Genomic DNA, 16,059 nt, shown 5'->3' with positions numbered 1-16,059 from the left:
GTCCTCCACTTCAACCACTGAACCATTATTTCTCTCCTCCCGCCCTCTGAGTGTGAAGACCCGCCCTTCCCCGCTGGCCAATGACAGGAGCCTCTGGGAACGCCGGCTGTTGATTGGCGGTACTGGAGGCTCGCGGGGAGGGGTGGCGCGCGATGGCAGTGGCGCGGGAAGTTCTGAGGGAAGCTTAGCTGTAGAAGCTGTGGTCTGCCTGCACCGGGGACCATGGAAGACTACGAGGAAGATCTGTATGGTGTGGAGGATGACTTCCAAAACCAGTTCGCGGCCGAACTCGAAGTGCTGGCGGAGCTGGAAGGTGGGCGCGGGTCCTGGGTCGCGGCCAGGCTGTGGCTGCATCCTGCTGCAGCATGGGGAGCTATGTGATGGGATAGGCAGCAGCTGGGAGTTCGCTTCTTGATGTGTGTGGCTGCTGTCAACTTCTGTCTCAGCAGGAACAGGGGACCTGGCGCCTTCTGAGACCCTCCAGACTCCGGCGAGCCGCCCTCCGCTGACCTTCGAAGAGGCCATCGCTGGTGGGGACATTGTCCCACGTCCTTGCCCTGCAGGGTCGTCAGGAAAAGACAGCCGCAATACCAGAAAGAATGTTCGTAGGGACCAGCCTGCGCCCTCCAGTATGTCCGATTGGAGACTGGGCACTTAAGGTAGGGAAATTCCGAGGATCAGTTTTCTATTCTTCCTCCTGTTCCTGCCTCTGTCTCTGCAGGCCCCATGGTCAAACGGCCCAGGTTGGACGTGGTGAAGAGGCTGAACTTCGAGCCAGATAAAGAGGAGCTCTTGTACCCCGATTCTCCTCCTGGGGACATCACCCCCCCACCGAGTCCAGAGGTCTTCCCTGAGATGTGGGATGCTGGGTGTGTTTTTTAAGGGCGTGTAATTCTACCTGTCCCTGGATGAGGCTCTGGAAGTGAAGGCCTATGGGAGGGCAAGAGGAGTGTGGGACCAGGCACCCCACTGAGAGTGACTGGAAAATGACCCAAGATGCTCATCCCTCGTAGGCCCTCAGATGCTGGTGCCGACAATGGCCTCATGCAGGCGTTGCCAAGTCCCCGCAATCCCGTTCTGAGACGGCCCCCTGTCTTAGAGGATTACATCAATGTGACATCCACGTGTGGAGAGCGGGCCTTTTTGGTGCTTCGGTCTGACCTCACAGGCACTGGGGTGCAGGTGTGTGTCCATTACATGGCGTTTGTCTTGGCGTTGGTTCTTTTGTGTTGCAAATGGGCTCTCAGCAGGTTCTGAGGCCAGTTTCACCTGTCTGAATTGCTAGAAACAGGCACACCTATGTAGTCCAGTGTTGGAGACAGTAATGCTACTTTTGGGGGTATGCGGCCTTAGAGTGCTAGCTTGTACTCCATATATTAGCTTTCTGTTTCTCTTTTCCTCTTCCCCGACTCTAAAGCTGACCTCCCCTGGACCTGGCCCATCTGAGGGCAGTATCTCTCTCCTCTCTGGTTAGACAAGGTTTCATCTCTCTCCTTCCATCTCTCCTTCTTGGGGGGAAGGGTACTGTGGGTGCCCCCATGACCTGGGAGGGTTACAGAGAAGACAAATCTGTCTTGGCCAGAACCATCTTCCTGATGTCCAATGGCGAGGCCGTGGCCAGCTGGACCTTCTGGGTGTCCCCTTCACCTCCCTGAAGGAGCAAGTTGACAACAAGGTGGGCTTAGTGGAATGGGGAGGTGTGTGTGTGTGTATTGAATCGGGTGCTGGCTGGACTTGCCCTGACCCCAGCCTGTCCTGTTTTTATAGAGACGGCAGCAACTGCTCGAGGAGGCCCAACAGCTTTCAGACACTCTACATAGGTGACTTGCACACTTACCATCTCAGGAACCCCTGTTGGTTTGGGCCTCTATGGTGGGCACAGTCACTGTGAACCCTCTGTAGTGAATCAGTCACTTGATTCTCTTCAGCCTTAGGTCTGAAGGGGAAGAGGCCATGCTTGAGGGGCCCCCTGACGAGGAGCCGGGCCCTGGCCAGGACACTGCTCAGCACTGCCTCTGGGTGGACGAGTTTGCACCCAAGCACTACACAGAACTGCTCAGTGATGACGTGAGCTCCTGTTCTCCCTCAAGTGTGACTGGCTTGATGTTTGTGATGTGGGGACTCCGAGTGCTAAAGGGGGAAACCGAGTCGGCACAAAACTAGTTTACGGCTGGTTCACTGTGACCTGCTGTGGGCTTGGTTAGGGGTCTGGATGTCCTAGCCCAGTGGTTCTCAGCCCTCCTAATGCTGTGGTCCTTTGACACAGTTTCTCGTGTCGTGATGACCCCAACCGTAAATCATTGCCATTGCTGCTTCGTAACTAATTTTGCTGCTGTTATGAATCGTAATGTAAATATCTGCATTTCCCAATGGTCTAGGGTGACCCCTAGGTGACCTTAGGGGTCATTTCACTCCCGAGGGTGTTGTGACCCACAGGTTAAGAAACACTGCCCTAGCCTGTCCTCTTGCTCAACCCTTGGTGCTGGGCTGTCCTGGGGTGAACATAGGGTCTCAGAGACTGGAGGTCTCAGAGAAACTGTTGAAAACCAGCGCCTGGGCCTTCTGAGCCTTGGTCCCTGTCTGTGTTGAAAATGTGGGCCTGGCAGGGCCCGTCCCTTAGGCTTTGCTCTTAACAGTTTACCAACCGCTGCCTTCTCAAATGGCTGAAGCTATGGGACCTTGTGGTGTTTGGTCATGAGAGGCCTGCCCGGAAGCCCAGACCCGGTGTAGAGCCCACCCGGGTTGGGAAGGAGGCCCCAGCCCCTGGCAAGTGGAAGAGTCATGAACAGGTACTGGAGGAAATGCTAGAAGCTGAGCTGGACCCGAGCCGGAGGCCTCGGCAGAAGGTAAACCCCACCCGGGCGGGCCTGTACAAACGTAACTGTGAGCATAGGGATTTGCCCTCTGGGTAGCCGGTGCTATTGCAATAATCTTTTTGGGGGAGGGGACTTTAACTCTTCTAGAACCCGTGGGTTCGATGACACCAGGGTTGGCGTCACGTGCTAGTGTTGTGAATCTGAAGTTAAATCCATTCTCCTGAGTGTTCAGATAAAGTCAGCCTTGAAGGCTCTCACCTCACCGACAGGAAATTCCGAGTATTCCGGGTGTTCTCATTTGATGGCTGGAGTATGGGGAACAATGGTCAACCTTGTTTCTAGTCCCTGGCTACTGACCAGGAGCTCCCTGGAGGCTAAGGGATCGGCCGTCTGTCCTCTGCTTTGACTGTAGGTGGCACTGCTGTGTGGCCCTCCAGGATTAGGCAAGACCACGCTGGCCCATGTGGTCGCAAGGCATGCTGGGTATTGCGTGGTAGAGATGAATGCAAGGTAAGTGGTGGAGATCCTTGTCTGGGGCTTCAGTGAGGTCGAGCCTGTGGTGCAGGTCTCAAACCCTGGCTGGTGGATGGGGCTGGGGTCTTGGATGTGTAGGCTGTGTTTGGGATGTGTGTTTCATGTTTTACTGAAGTAGCTACATCCTGTGGCTGCTACCTAGTAACTCTTGGCTTTGCTCTTCCAGTGATGACCGTAGCCCCGAGGCCTTCCGTACACGCATTGAAGCAGCTACACAAATGGAGTCGGTGCTGGGTGCTGGTGGGAGGCCCAACTGCTTGGTTATCGATGAGATTGACGGAGCCCCCACGGTGGGCCTCTGCAGCCCAGGTGGGTGGGTAGGCAGTCAGGCTGGGTGCACTGGGGCTTTGGCTCACTGATCTCTTCCATGCCTCCCTGAAGGCGGCGATCAACGTTCTCTTGAGCATCTTGAATCGCAAGGGCCCGCAGGAGGCTGAGCAAGGGGGCACAGCTGTGGCCGCGGCAGGGGGACGGCGACGCAGGGCTGAGGGGGGCCTCCTGACCAGGCCTATCATCTGCATCTGCAATGATCAGTGAGTGGGGCACTGGGACGGGGCCTTCCTAGGCAGAAGGGTCAGCCGGCCTAGCCCTGGCCTGTCCCTCATGTGGCCACTGCGGGTCCTGTCCTGCAGGTTCACACCTTCTTTGAGGCAGCTGAAGCAGCAGGCTCTTCTGCTCCACGTGCCACCAACTCTGCCCTCCAGGCTGGTGCAGCGGCTCCAGGAGGTCAGCAGGGCAGGGAGGGGGGTAGCTTCCATTTGGGAGATGCAGCCTCTATCCCAACCTTGCTTCCCATGTCCCTCTGAGCACCCTGGTTCTGCCTTGTATTGAGCTGCCAGGTTGTACTATCACGGGAACTGTACTGCCCTCTCTGGCTGCCCCCAGCACAGGGCTGTTTGTCTGCATCCGGGGAACCAGGTTGTGGCCACAGGGTTGGCTCTGAGGATGTGCTAGATTGGGCGTGGGTCCTCTCAGCAAGGGCGGACACTCTAGAGCTTATCCTGCCTCTAGATCTCCCTGCAACACGGCATGCGGTCTGACCCCGGTGCACTGGCTGCCCTCTGTGAGAAGACAGACAATGACATCCGTGCCTGCATCAACACACTACAGGTGGGCACATGGCTTGGGTGAGGCAGAGCCGGGTGAGAATGGCTACTGCTGACTCTACCCTTTTCCAGTTTCTGTATGGGAGGGGCCAGCGGGAGCTGAGCGTGAAGGATGTGCAGACCACGCATGTCGGCCTGAAAGACCAGCGCAAGGGGCTATTCTCTGTGTGGCAAGAGGTCTTCCAGTTGCCCAGGGCTCAAAGGTAGGTAGTCCAGGTGGTTTGCCTTGGTCCGGATGCCTCTGTTGCCTAGGGTCCTTAGACACCACCTGGTGCCGCCAGGGCTCCAGGATAGCTGTTTGGCCTCACTGTGTCCTCTGGGTAGGGACCTGACTTGGGTTGGGGAGCCCAGTTTCTGCCCCAATGGGAGTTGACTAGAGCCTCCTAATCTGTGGCCTGGAAGGTGACCCTCCCTGCCCTTACCTTTGTCAGTTCAGAGAGAGTCTTTTGCTCCTAGGTGGCTCTGCTTAGAGACTCCTGTACCTTCAGGGCGAGATAAAACAGGCCAGCCAGGACTTCCCTCCGAGCATGCAGAATGTGGCGAGGATGGCCGCCGCCATCTTTGCTTTCACTGAGCTCGGCCCCAGCCTCAACACCTTCTGCTTGCAGGCGACTTGTGGGCCAGGACCTGATGCTACCAACCCATGCTCTCCTGCTCAATGACAGTGACAAGGGCTCTCTGACCTTGGCTTCCCAGCGCTTCTACCACATCCTGCGTGTGACCACCTCTGCAGGCGAGCATGAGAAGGTTGTGCAGGTACTTGTGCCCACCTCAGCTCTCGTGATGCTGGTACTAAATGAGCGGATGATAGTGAACAGAAGATAGCCTGGGTGGGTTCCAAAGTGAAGGGTGTCAGCGGCGGGCCACAAGGAAGGAAGGACCCTCGGGCCCGGAAAGGGAACTAAAGGAATAATGTTGGAGGTGACAAAAGACAGGGAGCATAGGCATCCCTGGATGAGTTTTGGGCTGGTGACCGGGAACCATCTGGAGATCTCTGAGGTACATCTGGGCTTAGAGGGACTAGATCCTAGCTGGAGGTGCCCATGGTGTGGAGGGCAGGTAGAGAGGTGTATGCACTCGAGCAAGCGACATAGGGTCCCCTATTCCCCAGAGGGCCTGGCTTAATCTGCTTCTAGCTCTAAGTGGCTTTGGATTAGTAGCTGGGGATCCATTGACAATCTGGAGATGTGCAGTTTAGGGGGGGCTATGCGGTATGGCTGGTGGGAACTGGATTCACACAGGCAGGCTGGGACAGCTACGCCCTGAATTTTGAGGATACAGCTTTCTGCCACTTCTGGAAAGGTGGGAGACCGAACCGTGTGCTACCCCACTTGTCTCGGGGTCGTCATTAGACTATTAGGGCCCTCCCTGGTATTGGCAGCTGATCCCTACACCTTGGCCTTTGCAGGATCTAGTGAAAGGGTCCTGAGGCCGATGCTCACACGGTGGGGACATGGAGGGGGTCAGAGGGTCAGGACCTAGCTGCTCCTGCAGGGATTCCTGGCCTGCTCACTCCTCCTAGGGCCTGTTTGACAACTTTCTACGCCTGCGGCTTCGGGACTCCAGCCTGGGCACCGTGTGCTGTGCCCTTGACTGGCTGGCCTTCGATGACCTGCTGGAGCAGGCGGCCCACCACGGCCAGAGCTTTCAGCTGCTGCGTTACTTGCCCTTCCTGCCCGCGGCCTTCCACGTGCTCTTCGCCTCCAGCCACGTGCCGCGCATCACTTTTCCCAGCAGCCAGCAGGAGGTGTGTCAGCTGCAGGATTTGTGCTTAGGGTCTGGGGGTGGGGGGAGGTTCTGCTCGCCTGGCCCCAGCTCACTTTCTGCCCTAGGCCCAGACCCGGTTGAGCCAGACAAGGAACCACATACAGACTCTGGTGTCAGGAATGGCACCAGCCACTCGCAGCCGGGCCACCCCGCAGGCTCTTGTTCTAGATACGCTCTGCCTGCTCCTGGATGTCCTCGCGCCTAAGCTGCGCCCCGTGAGTGTCAGATATGGGGGAAAGGATGGAGTTTGTGACCAAGGTGGCTCCGGGCATTTGCTCAGTTGTCCCACCTGTGCCCGCTTGACCCCAGGTGAGCACACAGCTCTACAGTGCCCGTGAGAAGCAGCAGTTGTCGAGCCTTGTGGGCACCATGCTTGCCTATAGCCTCACCTACCACCAGGAGCGCACACCTGATGGGCAGTACCTCTACAGGCTGGAGCCGTGAGTGCCCCTGTGTCTGGGGCAGGGGGAACACCTGGGACATGCAATGAGCGTGCCGAAGCCACTGTGGTCTTGGTGAAGTGTCCAGTGGGTTGTGGGTTGTACTTTAGGTCTGGTCCAGATGTGGCTGGCACTGGGCCTCATCCCAGGTCAGACACAGTGTTGATTCCAGGTTTCAGTGTAGGGTTCATATAACCTCCGTCCATCCCAGGGTGGATAGCCTGTGTGTCTACAGTTCCTTGGGGCTCTGAGGGCTCGAGGCAGAGCAGCAACAACCCTGGTATCCTGCAGTTTAGTGAGAGTCCCCGTGTCCCTGCCTGTTCTTGTTCCCTCCCTGCAGCCCTGAGCATGTTCCCCGTCTTCTCCACTTATAGTTAGGGGGTCCCTGGTGCCATGGGGTTAGGATGGAAGTGTCAGGACCTCACCCTACATCCAAGGTCTTGAACTTGGTATGTGGGTTGGTGCACAGGCAGACCCTGCCTCTGCTGACCGGTATACCGGTATCTTGCCTCACCCACCTGGGCAGGAATGTGGAGGAGGTCTGCCGCTTCCCGGAACTACCTGCCCGCAAGCCCCTCACCTACCAGGCTAAGCAGCTTATTGCCCGGGAGATTGAAATGGAGAAGATGCGGAGGGCAGAGGCTTTGGCCTGGACTGGAGGTGGCCCTCAGGTAAGCTTGGCCCTGGTGTTGAGACAGCAAACAATGTCAGTGGTTTGGCCTGGACCGGCTGGCTCTCATGCTTCTGTTCAGGTGGACCAGGGTCCCTCAGGACCTGCAAATCTGCGGACGGACAGTGGGGAAAAGGGGACGAGGCAGCCTGCCCCCCGTAACCACGAGCAGCGGCTAGAACACATCATGAAGAGAGCAGCCGTGCAGGAGCAGGTATGTTGCGGGGGCCGGGGACAGGTGGGGCTGGAGCAGAGTGATGAACAGAGGGTGGGGCTTGCCCCAAGTCCCAAGGAACCACCTGTTGCTCCCAGAAAGTGGGCAGTGGTTAGCAGACGTACCCCTAGTCACAGGCCTTGCTCAGAGGCCTCAGAGCCTCTCGTGTGGGAAAGGCCTGGGTATGCCTGCTTGTCCACTGGCAACCTGATGACCCTCTTTTCTGCTAGCCTGAGAGGGACTTCTTTGGACGTGTGGTCATCAGGAAAGTGGCAGTCCCAAGCAGAGGTGTGTATGGGTCACAAAAGGGAGGGAGGGGTGGAGGCACGGGCTGGGGTCTGCTGAGGCGCCACCTTTTGGTCCCTGCAGAGGTTGAGGCCCCCCAGAAGGACATGGACGAGTGGCGCATGGGTGTGGCAGTGGGCAGGAGTGAGGTGTGGTTCCGGTTCAACGAGGGTGTCTCCAATGCTGTTCGGCGCAGCCTGTACATCAGGGACCTGCTGTAGCCCCACTGCCCCAGGACATCAGATCAAACTGACTCCCACAGGGATGTACCAGAGCAGAGACTCCTGGAGAAGTCTATTTATAAAGTCACACCTTAACAGAGAGTGCGGGTCAGGCTCAGAGGATGGTACACTTGGCCTTCTCCACCCAAGGGTTGTTCTTCATCAGGTCCGGGTTCAGGAAGGGGTCCTTGGGGATCCCGTCCTCGATCCACTTGAGGAGCCTATAAGTGGGGAGTCTCAGTGTTGGTCATCCCCATGGCACCTGCCCACTGGGGTGTGAGGTCCTGGTTCACACAAAGGGGCAGTGGCTGGGCAGGCAAATGACACACATCACGGGGCACTCACTCGGGGATGGTCTTGGACGACATCTCCCTCTTGAAGGCCAGTTGGTACTTGAGGCTCTCCACCTCCTTCTTCATCTGGGGCACATCCCACTCCTCCATGGCGTCGGGGGCGTCGGAGGTAGCCAGCCTGAGGCTGGTGGGTGGGAGAAGCAAAAGTGCTGGTCCTGCAGCCCCCACCCCTACCCCCACTTCTGCCTCTACCTCTATCCCTACCCTCAGCCCCAGGACAGAGGGAGATGCTGGAGGAACCTGCTGCCCATTGGATAATACCACCCATTGGCCCTTCCTGAGGTCTGCAGTCATGATGTCAGCGAAGGGCCTGGACAGTACCACAGGGATGCACTAACAAGGCCCCTGGGCCTTCTCTACCCAGTGAGGCTGATTAGCTGCAAACTTTCCATTCTTGACTGGGCCAATGAGCATGAGAAGGCCCAGCCCTGGATTTGGAGGACAGACTCATTCCTGCCTAGGGAGACTAAAAAAAATGGACTCCTGAGTATCCAGAGCAACCCCCATCCTCCTTCCATACCTACTTCTAACTCAGACCCTGGGCGGAATGAGGGCCCTGAGGTGCTGCCTGGCCCTCCTGGATGCCTGTTTTGCATGGGTAAAGAGGCCAAGTTAATCGTGGGGCTGGATTTGGCTGCAATTTGCATGTAGGGTGGGGTATGTGCAGAAGGTCTGAGGACACGGGCCTTTCAGCAAGCCCAGGACTTGGGAGGTGGGTAGCCTCCTGAGGCCAGTGTTTTCCAGACCCAGTCACCAATCACCAGTCACAGACCTGACCAGGAAGAACTGTCAGTTTGGGCAGAACAGCGGGCCTCCCTTTACCCCTCCCTATCTAGGTGCATTCCAAAAGACCAAGTCTCTGGTTCTCCCTCCAATCACAGCTTCCACGACCTTGAGAGGGGTCTGGCACCGAGTGCCGGACACTTCCGGGCAAAGCCTCTATCCCGGGATACTGCAGCTGAGGCGGCCTTGGGGAGAGTCTGGGACCTAGCGATGGTACAGCCTTTAGAGTGGCCCATCCTTAAGAGGTCTTGGCAGGGCTCACAAGGAACCGGTGAGAGGTTGGGTGGGCTAGTATTCCTGGGTGTGTGGGGGCCTCCTGCAGAGTACCTTTCCCAGAGACCCCAAGTTACGGTGCCCCACCCTGCCAGGTTCTCCCGCGCCCCAGACGCCGACAGGCACGTGGGCGGAGGATCGGCTGCGGGTCCTCCACAAATTGGAGCACCTGGGCTGGGGGCATGGCCCACCACTGGCCCTACCTGCGCTGCTGCCGCCGCCGGAGCCCGGCCACCGGTGCACCCCGAGACGCCCCCGGCCAGGCGCACGGCGGCGCACACGGGCACTGCGGGCGGCGCGCACGGCGCAGGACAGACGCGCCCCCGTCGCGCAGCGATGGCTCCTGCGCCGCTGGACTCGATCTGTCGGCCGCCCCGCCCCTGAGGCCCAGAGGCAGTTGCCCTGGTCCCAGGAGTTAGAATTAACCTAAGGGACCCTACCTGGTCAAGCCCTAGAGCCCTGGAGTCTGTTCGCTCCACAGTGTGAGGGTTCTGTTCATTGGACTTACTTTTGAAGGAGACAGCAAAAGCAGAGATGACAAGGGCCGAAGGATCTGTGGAGTGAGGCTGGGCTGACCGAGTCCGGGGAGCCTAGGCAGCTGCCCCGCCCACTCTTGCCACCTGGGGCCTTGGTACCGCCTTCACAGGGTTGGGCTGACCCCAAGAGCTCCCTTGGCTGCTCTTACAGCAGGTCTCCCCTGGGGTGGGACATGCAGCAGTGAGGGCTAGTCCCGTCTCTCCTGGGTCAGCTAGAACTGCTGGCAGCCCAGTTCGACAATCTTGTAATATTTACTGGGACCAGAGCCCTAAAGGGCAAAATATGCCTCACCCAAAGAGGCGTCGCTGGTTACGGCCCTCCTATGCTACCAGCCAGCTGGGAAAGGGGTGGGGGAGCAGAACACTTTCCCACTGTGGTCTTTGCAGCCTATCAGGTGCAAGCGACCTTCTTGTCCACTTATGGTAGGCTAGGAAACATCCCGCAAAATTCCAGAACACTAGCCTCTCTTGGAAGGGGTTCAGCCCTTCCCCCTACCTAGCACTCCCACTTTCTGGCGCCTTCCCCATTCCCAGGCACTGACTTCAAAACAGCTAACGTTTAATCTGCCCAAAGCTGGAGATGAGTAACCTTCCACACCTGAGGCTCCCATGCCATATCCAACCATGGGTTCTGCAAAACAGTGCTTTGGGGGTGAGTAGACCAGTTTCTTAGCTGATGTGGGATGGCCTTTGGGACCCCTGTAGGAGAAGAGTACTTCCTCAGCCACAGGATTTTAGGCCCTGTGTCATAGCCAGCTCCCTCTTCCTCAGAGACTCTGTAATGCGCTAGCCCTGCCTTCAACTTCCCAGAGCATCTCCTCCCTCTAGCTTGCTTCCCAGCGTCACTGTCAGAGGTACAACTCACAAACTCTTGAGGGAGCTATGCTCTGGGGACCTTCATATGACGAAGGCTGCAGACTGCAACCTAGACTGGGGGCCTCAGGCAGCAACAGCAGTCTCTGGGGGAGGGGCAGACCAGGTTGGGGCTCCGTAAAGGCAAGCCTGTCCTGGGAGGCCAGGCCAGGGCCTTGCTGAGTATTCTGGGTCCTCTGTGGGCTGCAGGTGTGTTGAGTAACTATTCTGCTCTTACCTAGACAACAGGATAGGTCAGAGTTAGAGGAACCGAAACAGTTCAGAGCCCACCCTACCCAGGAGATGGCCTGGAACCCTGCAGGTCTGATCAAAGGACAGACAAGGTCCCTGTCCCTTGGACTCTCAGGACCATCAGTCACACAGCAGGCTTCCCTGGTGTTGTTCCGTGAAATGGGGTCACCATGATTCCCTGGTCCCTGATGCGCATCAACATGTGGTTAGATCAGGAGGCATCTCTGGAACTGGGGCACGCTGGGGTGCAGAGAGATTACTTATGGATTTGGGGGTTGGGGGAGCTTAAGGTTAATGGTGCCAGACCTCAGGGCAGATGTTGCTCTTCCTGGTAGGGTGGAGGGCTGTCCTCCCTTCTGGGGGGCTGAGCTCACCCTCCCTCATGCCTTTTGCGTGCCCTGAACTAGGCTTCCATGGGTGTCTCTGTGGCAGGAGAAAAGCTGGGAGAGCCACCAGAGCACAGCGACAATAGGGAGGAAGGGGCCGGTCCCTCAAGAGGCTGAAGGACTAGGTGACCTCCAGAAGGCCCCAGGGTGCCTGCATTCACTGGGATGAGGCAGTGTTACTAACTGCACTCCAGTGGGACGATCAGCCCTCAGGTGGGCTCCAGGGCTGGGGGAGCTCCTATTGCTGAGACAGTAGGTAGTGGGACCAGCCTGCTTCAGTGTCTCCCAACTCAGCCCCAAGGTTCTGGACCCAGGCTTTATGTAATTTATTAGGCTCAGAGAAGTCAGTCAGGGGATGATCAAGACAAGGGAGTGAGTCCTGGAGCAACAACAGGTCCCAGAGGTAGTCAGGTCTTGGATCCCTACTGAGAGGGTCCCCCTCCCTCCACAGTGGAGGCTGGGTGCGTCTCAGGGTGCATGGACGGTTGGGCTCCAGCAGGAGCATCAGCGCAGGTAGGGCCGATGGTGGGCCATGCCCCCAGCCCAGGTGCTCCCATTGAGGAGGACCCACCACAGGGACCCACATGTTAGCCAGGTGTGCTAGGTCCTTTAATCCAAGCACTTGGGAGGCAGGGGATCTCTGAGTTTTAGGCCAGCCTGGTTTACATAGTGAGTTCCAGGTCAGCTAAAGTTACAGTGAGACCTGTCTCAGAAACATCAAGAATCCATCATAAAAACAAACAAACAAAAAAAACCCCCAAAGACACTCTGTGTTCTGGAACTGTAAGTCCCCGTCAGGGCTGAAACAAGGACCCCATGACTCCTTAGTTCCCACCCTCCTACCCAAGCTGGACTTGAAACTTCTCCCTAAATGTCCATCCCAGTCCTCTCAAGCAGGACGCAGTGTGGTGGGGTCTTGATGCTAGAACACCAGTGGTAACAGGATCCAAAAGGTTTGTAAGGTTCTTTTACTCCTAGTACTTGGAAGGCAGGAGGATCTCTTTGAGTTCCCGGGCATTCTGGTCTAGACAGTGAGTTCCAGGCCAGCCAGGGCTCTATAGTGAGATTCTCTATCTCAAAGGAAAAACAAATCCCGCTCCCAGTTTGGGTCTTCCAGATGGAAGGAGGACTTTCAGGAAATAATTCACTGCTGATCAACAAGTGTGAGCTGTCATCCCTTGGGCTCCTTTATGAAATTAGGACATTAACTGGGCCGTTGGGTGAGCACACACAGGGTTCCTTCCACTGGCCTAGAAATGGCCTCCTCTGGCTAGAGAGCTCCTAATAGAAGAGACCTTGTCCTAGCCCAGCCATGACTGGAGCCCACTCTGATGACTCTGGGGTAGCCTGGGCTGGACTGACTGCTTTATCCTTAGGTCTCCAGGAGTGGTGACAGCAGTGGTGGATAAAGTAGACAAGGAGGCATTTCAGAAGCTCCATGCAGAAGAAAACCCCTAACCCCAGATGACTGATTCTCTCACAAAAGGACAAAGGTCAGGCTGTGTCCAAGCCAAGGAGAAAGAATGCTAGTTGGCCGTTTACCTACCGGTAGTTGAGCCTGAAGGCTGTTAGAATCTGTAGAACCCTTTTTTTCTGGGAGAACAGAAGCTGAGCCAGGGGAGGGGCCTTTCAGCCTTGGGGGAGGGGCTGTTGGACAGGATGGTAACAGCATGTTAAGTTTATTCTTATTCCTGTAGGCCACAGAAGCCAATTGGGATTGGGAAAATGCTGTTTCTCTTCAACAGCTCCTAACAGACATTTTAAAAATAGTATCTTAGAAAGCCTGGAAGTGTTTTTCAAAAATAATCCAGACAACTACAAGGAGCAATGCCATGTTGGGGAGATGGCTCAGTGATTAAAACTCTTACTTTGTAAGTGTGAGGATGTGAGTGTGGATCCCCAGCGCCCACATAAATGCTGGTGGGTGTAGTAGCTGTTCAGTAACTCCAGTACTTTTAAGGTAGAGAGAGAGAGTGAGGTTTGCATAAGAATGGCCCTCATATATGCTTAGTCTGCAGCTGATGAACTAGAGAGTGAGGTTTGCATAAGAATGGCCCTCATATATGCTTAGTCTGCAGCTGATGAACTATTTGGGAAGGATTAGTAGGTGTGGCCTTATTGGAGGAGGTGTGTGAGCTTTGAAGGTTCAAAAACCCATTTCAGGCCCTCCCTCCTCTCTCTGCCTGCTGTCTGTGGATCAAAATGTCAAAGCTCTCAGCTATCAACATGCTTGTCTGCTTCCTGCCATGATGAGGGTGGACTAACCCTCAGAAACTGTAAGCAGACCCCTGGTTAAATGTCTTCTCTTAGAATTGTCTCAGTTCTGGTGTCTCTTCAGAGCGGTGGAGCAGTGGCTGAGACACAGAGGACCTCTGGAGCAAGCTGGCTAGCCAGACTAATTGTACTGGTGAACCCTGGGTTCAGTTGAGAGACCCTGCCTCAGTGAACTATTGAAGAGCAATTGAGGAAGATTTCTAATGTCGCCCTCAGGTCTGCACACAAATATATCCATACACGTGGATGGGCATATGTACACACACCTCCTCCAAACACATTCACACATGAGTACATACCACACGTACAGACAAGAGGAAAAGACCAGGGAAGACCCATCTAGGTAGCTCTTGTCCAGTTTCACCTCTGGAGACAGCTGACCCTAGCTTAGAGACACAGACTCTATGCCCCTGTCTTAGGAAGCGTACTTCTTAACTGGGTTGACCGAAGTCCTGGGTACCAGATAATTATGGTGAGCTGAGGGTCATGCTTCAGAGAAAGGCCTGCTGAAGACATGGGCATCTCTTTGCTTTTTTTTTTTTTTTTTCCCGGAGCTGGGGACCAAACCCAGGGCCTTGTGCTTGCTAGGCAAGTGCTCTACCACTGAGCCAAATCCCCAACCCCAGGGCATCTCTTGGCTAACAACTCTGCAAGTTGGGCATGGAGGTGCTTGTGTGCAGTCTGGTGCTTGGGAGGCTGAGGCCTGAAGTTCAAGGCTAGCATAAGCTACACTTCAAGATCCGAGAGATAGAGACAAAGACAGAGAGACAGAGGCAGAGAGACAGACAGAGACAGAGACAGAGGGAGGATCCTGCCTAACTTGGAGGCAGGAGTAGGTACTGGGAGGATGCAAAGGCAAAACCCACACCTAGTGGTGATGCCGTATGTATCCATCTGACACTGTGCTTCCTGCCCAAGGACTGGGGTCGTCATCCCTGGAAGAGCAGCGACTGCCACTCCAGATGCTTGCTCTCTGTGGATAGCAGCAGATTGTGTCAGGGCGCTGAGCCATGAACCTCAGCACCAAGGGGAATGGCAGACGAGAGCATCCACTCAGGTACGCTCCCAAAACAGGCAACGTTGTTCAGCTGAAGGCCGTACAGTTCCAGTGATTCCAGGGGGGATGTTTCTGTGTATTGCACCTCTCCTGACGCCTAGGGTAGGGTCCCTGGGCATGGTCTCTCCCTAAAGATAAGGAGAGTGTCTAGCAGATGTGTGGTCTGGGCAGTGCACTTGCCTGCATGGTAGCTCTTAGTGGAAGCCATGGGCCTCACGTGCTGCTGCTGCAAGAGGAGTGATGCATGGCCACACCCCAACCAAGAAAGCTGGAGCCTAACTTTGGGTCCCTCTCATGTTGTAATGCTAAGGTCCACTTCCTTTGTCACCAGGAGTGTTCTCAGGACAAAGTCTGTACACATCATCTTCTATGATTTCTGGGCATCTATTCTATTCTAGTGGGAGGGTATCTCCACAGACAGTCATTCCTCACGTGTCCCTCTAGTCCTGATTCTGTGCCTGAGCCAGAGATGAGGGTCAAGGGATGCCTCACATGTTTAGCTGCTGGTTAGCACGTGAGGAGAGGCCAGGCTCCAGATCCCTGGGTGGCTAGAATGTCTTTAGGAGCCTCTGTGCTTGTCACCTGGCTTGTTCACTGCCTTAGCCTTGAACTCTCTGATGCTTCTACACAGAGACCCTGTCTTGTGCCTGAAGCCAGATCTGGCCAATGACTTCTCAGAAACAGTCAAATACTAACCCTAGAACCTGTTCTTGTCCATGGCCTCTCCCCGTGCCTCACCTCTCTCATAAACGTAAGGTGGCATAGGTATCATGAGAACTGGTCTTCCTTCCCTATCTCATGTGTAGACACAACCTCGCTGCTTGAAAGCTGTGATGTGGAAACGCAGCTGGGGGAGGTGAGTTGACTGACCATGCCATGTGGTCAGGACTAGTCCAGGGGTAGTCAGGTAATCATTCCTTATTGTGCTGCTATCAACAGAGGAGTCTTGTGGGGGGCAAGTACATTCTGTGTCTGCTGCATCTGTGGTATACATGACCTCCATGGCAGGATCTCTTATCTACATGGGTTTTGGGGTCTTCTCATTGCCACCAATGAGAATGTCTGCTATGCCTGCAGACTGTCTGACCTGCTGTACCACCTGTTGGCTCATGCCAGTCACTCCCGAAACTACTCAAGAGCTGACAGGTGGGTAGTAAACCCAGGAGAGAGGACCCAGGAAGGACATCCGTGTGCAAAAAAGTGACTTCAGGTAACTGCCTGCCTCAGTTAGGGTTTTATT

General features: G+C 55.8%; 2 protein-coding genes across 3 annotated transcripts; one reads left to right on the top strand and one right to left on the bottom strand.

Annotated features, from left to right (window-relative positions):
- The first annotated feature begins 130 nt into the window (after positions 1-130).
- On the top strand, positions 131-8,155 carry Chtf18 (chromosome transmission fidelity factor 18). The gene is made up of 22 exons (XM_032913628.1): positions 131-313; positions 450-629; positions 722-869; positions 1,014-1,182; positions 1,583-1,675; positions 1,768-1,820; positions 1,929-2,067; positions 2,637-2,846; positions 3,229-3,326; positions 3,517-3,640; positions 3,732-3,883; positions 3,983-4,076; positions 4,362-4,460; positions 4,529-4,659; positions 5,065-5,212; positions 5,979-6,203; positions 6,289-6,438; positions 6,533-6,663; positions 7,190-7,334; positions 7,416-7,547; positions 7,778-7,835; positions 7,917-8,155. Exons 1-22 carry the CDS (start codon positions 223-225, stop codon positions 8,051-8,053), a joined length of 2,907 nt encoding a protein of 968 aa, XP_032769519.1. The 5' UTR covers positions 131-222; the 3' UTR covers positions 8,054-8,155.
- Gng13 (G protein subunit gamma 13) lies at positions 8,094-10,052 on the bottom strand. 2 transcript variants are annotated; one of them, XM_032913627.1, is made up of 3 exons: positions 9,971-10,052; positions 8,399-8,530; positions 8,094-8,274 (listed from the first exon to the last, which is right to left on the bottom strand). In XM_032913627.1, exons 2-3 carry the CDS (start codon positions 8,494-8,496, stop codon positions 8,169-8,171), a joined length of 204 nt encoding a protein of 67 aa, XP_032769518.1. In that variant the 5' UTR covers positions 8,497-8,530; positions 9,971-10,052; the 3' UTR covers positions 8,094-8,168. The 2 variants fall into 2 exon arrangements, with proteins under 2 accessions (XP_032769518.1, XP_032769517.1); XM_032913626.1 differs by lacking the exon at positions 9,971-10,052 and adding an exon at positions 9,666-9,772.
- Between the last annotated feature and the right edge of the window lie 6,007 nt (positions 10,053-16,059).

The sequence above is a fragment of the Rattus rattus genome, chromosome 9 (genome assembly GCF_011064425.1).
Source record: "Rattus rattus isolate New Zealand chromosome 9, Rrattus_CSIRO_v1, whole genome shotgun sequence".
Classification (NCBI taxonomy): Eukaryota; Metazoa; Chordata; class Mammalia; order Rodentia; family Muridae; genus Rattus; species Rattus rattus.
Note: the sequence above shows the minus strand (reverse complement) of the source record. Positions and strands in the feature narration are given on the sequence as shown.

Bases quoted from the DNA above. Each gene is read 5' to 3' on its own strand.
- Chtf18 (XM_032913628.1), top strand. From the start codon at position 223: ATGGAAGACTACGAGGAAGATCTGTATGGTGTGGAGGATGACTTCCAA. The intron at 3,327-3,516 runs GTAAGTGGTGGA...TTGCTCTTCCAG, and splicing joins GTGGTAGAGATGAATGCAAG to TGATGACCGTAGCCCCGAGG. The intron at 4,461-4,528 runs GTGGGCACATGG...ACCCTTTTCCAG, and splicing joins CCTGCATCAACACACTACAG to TTTCTGTATGGGAGGGGCCA.
- Gng13 (XM_032913627.1), bottom strand. From the start codon at position 8,496: ATGGAGGAGTGGGATGTGCCCCAGATGAAGAAGGAGGTGGAGAGCCTC. The intron at 8,275-8,398 runs GTGAGTGCCCCG...CCCCACTTATAG, and splicing joins TCGTCCAAGACCATCCCCGA to GCTCCTCAAGTGGATCGAGG.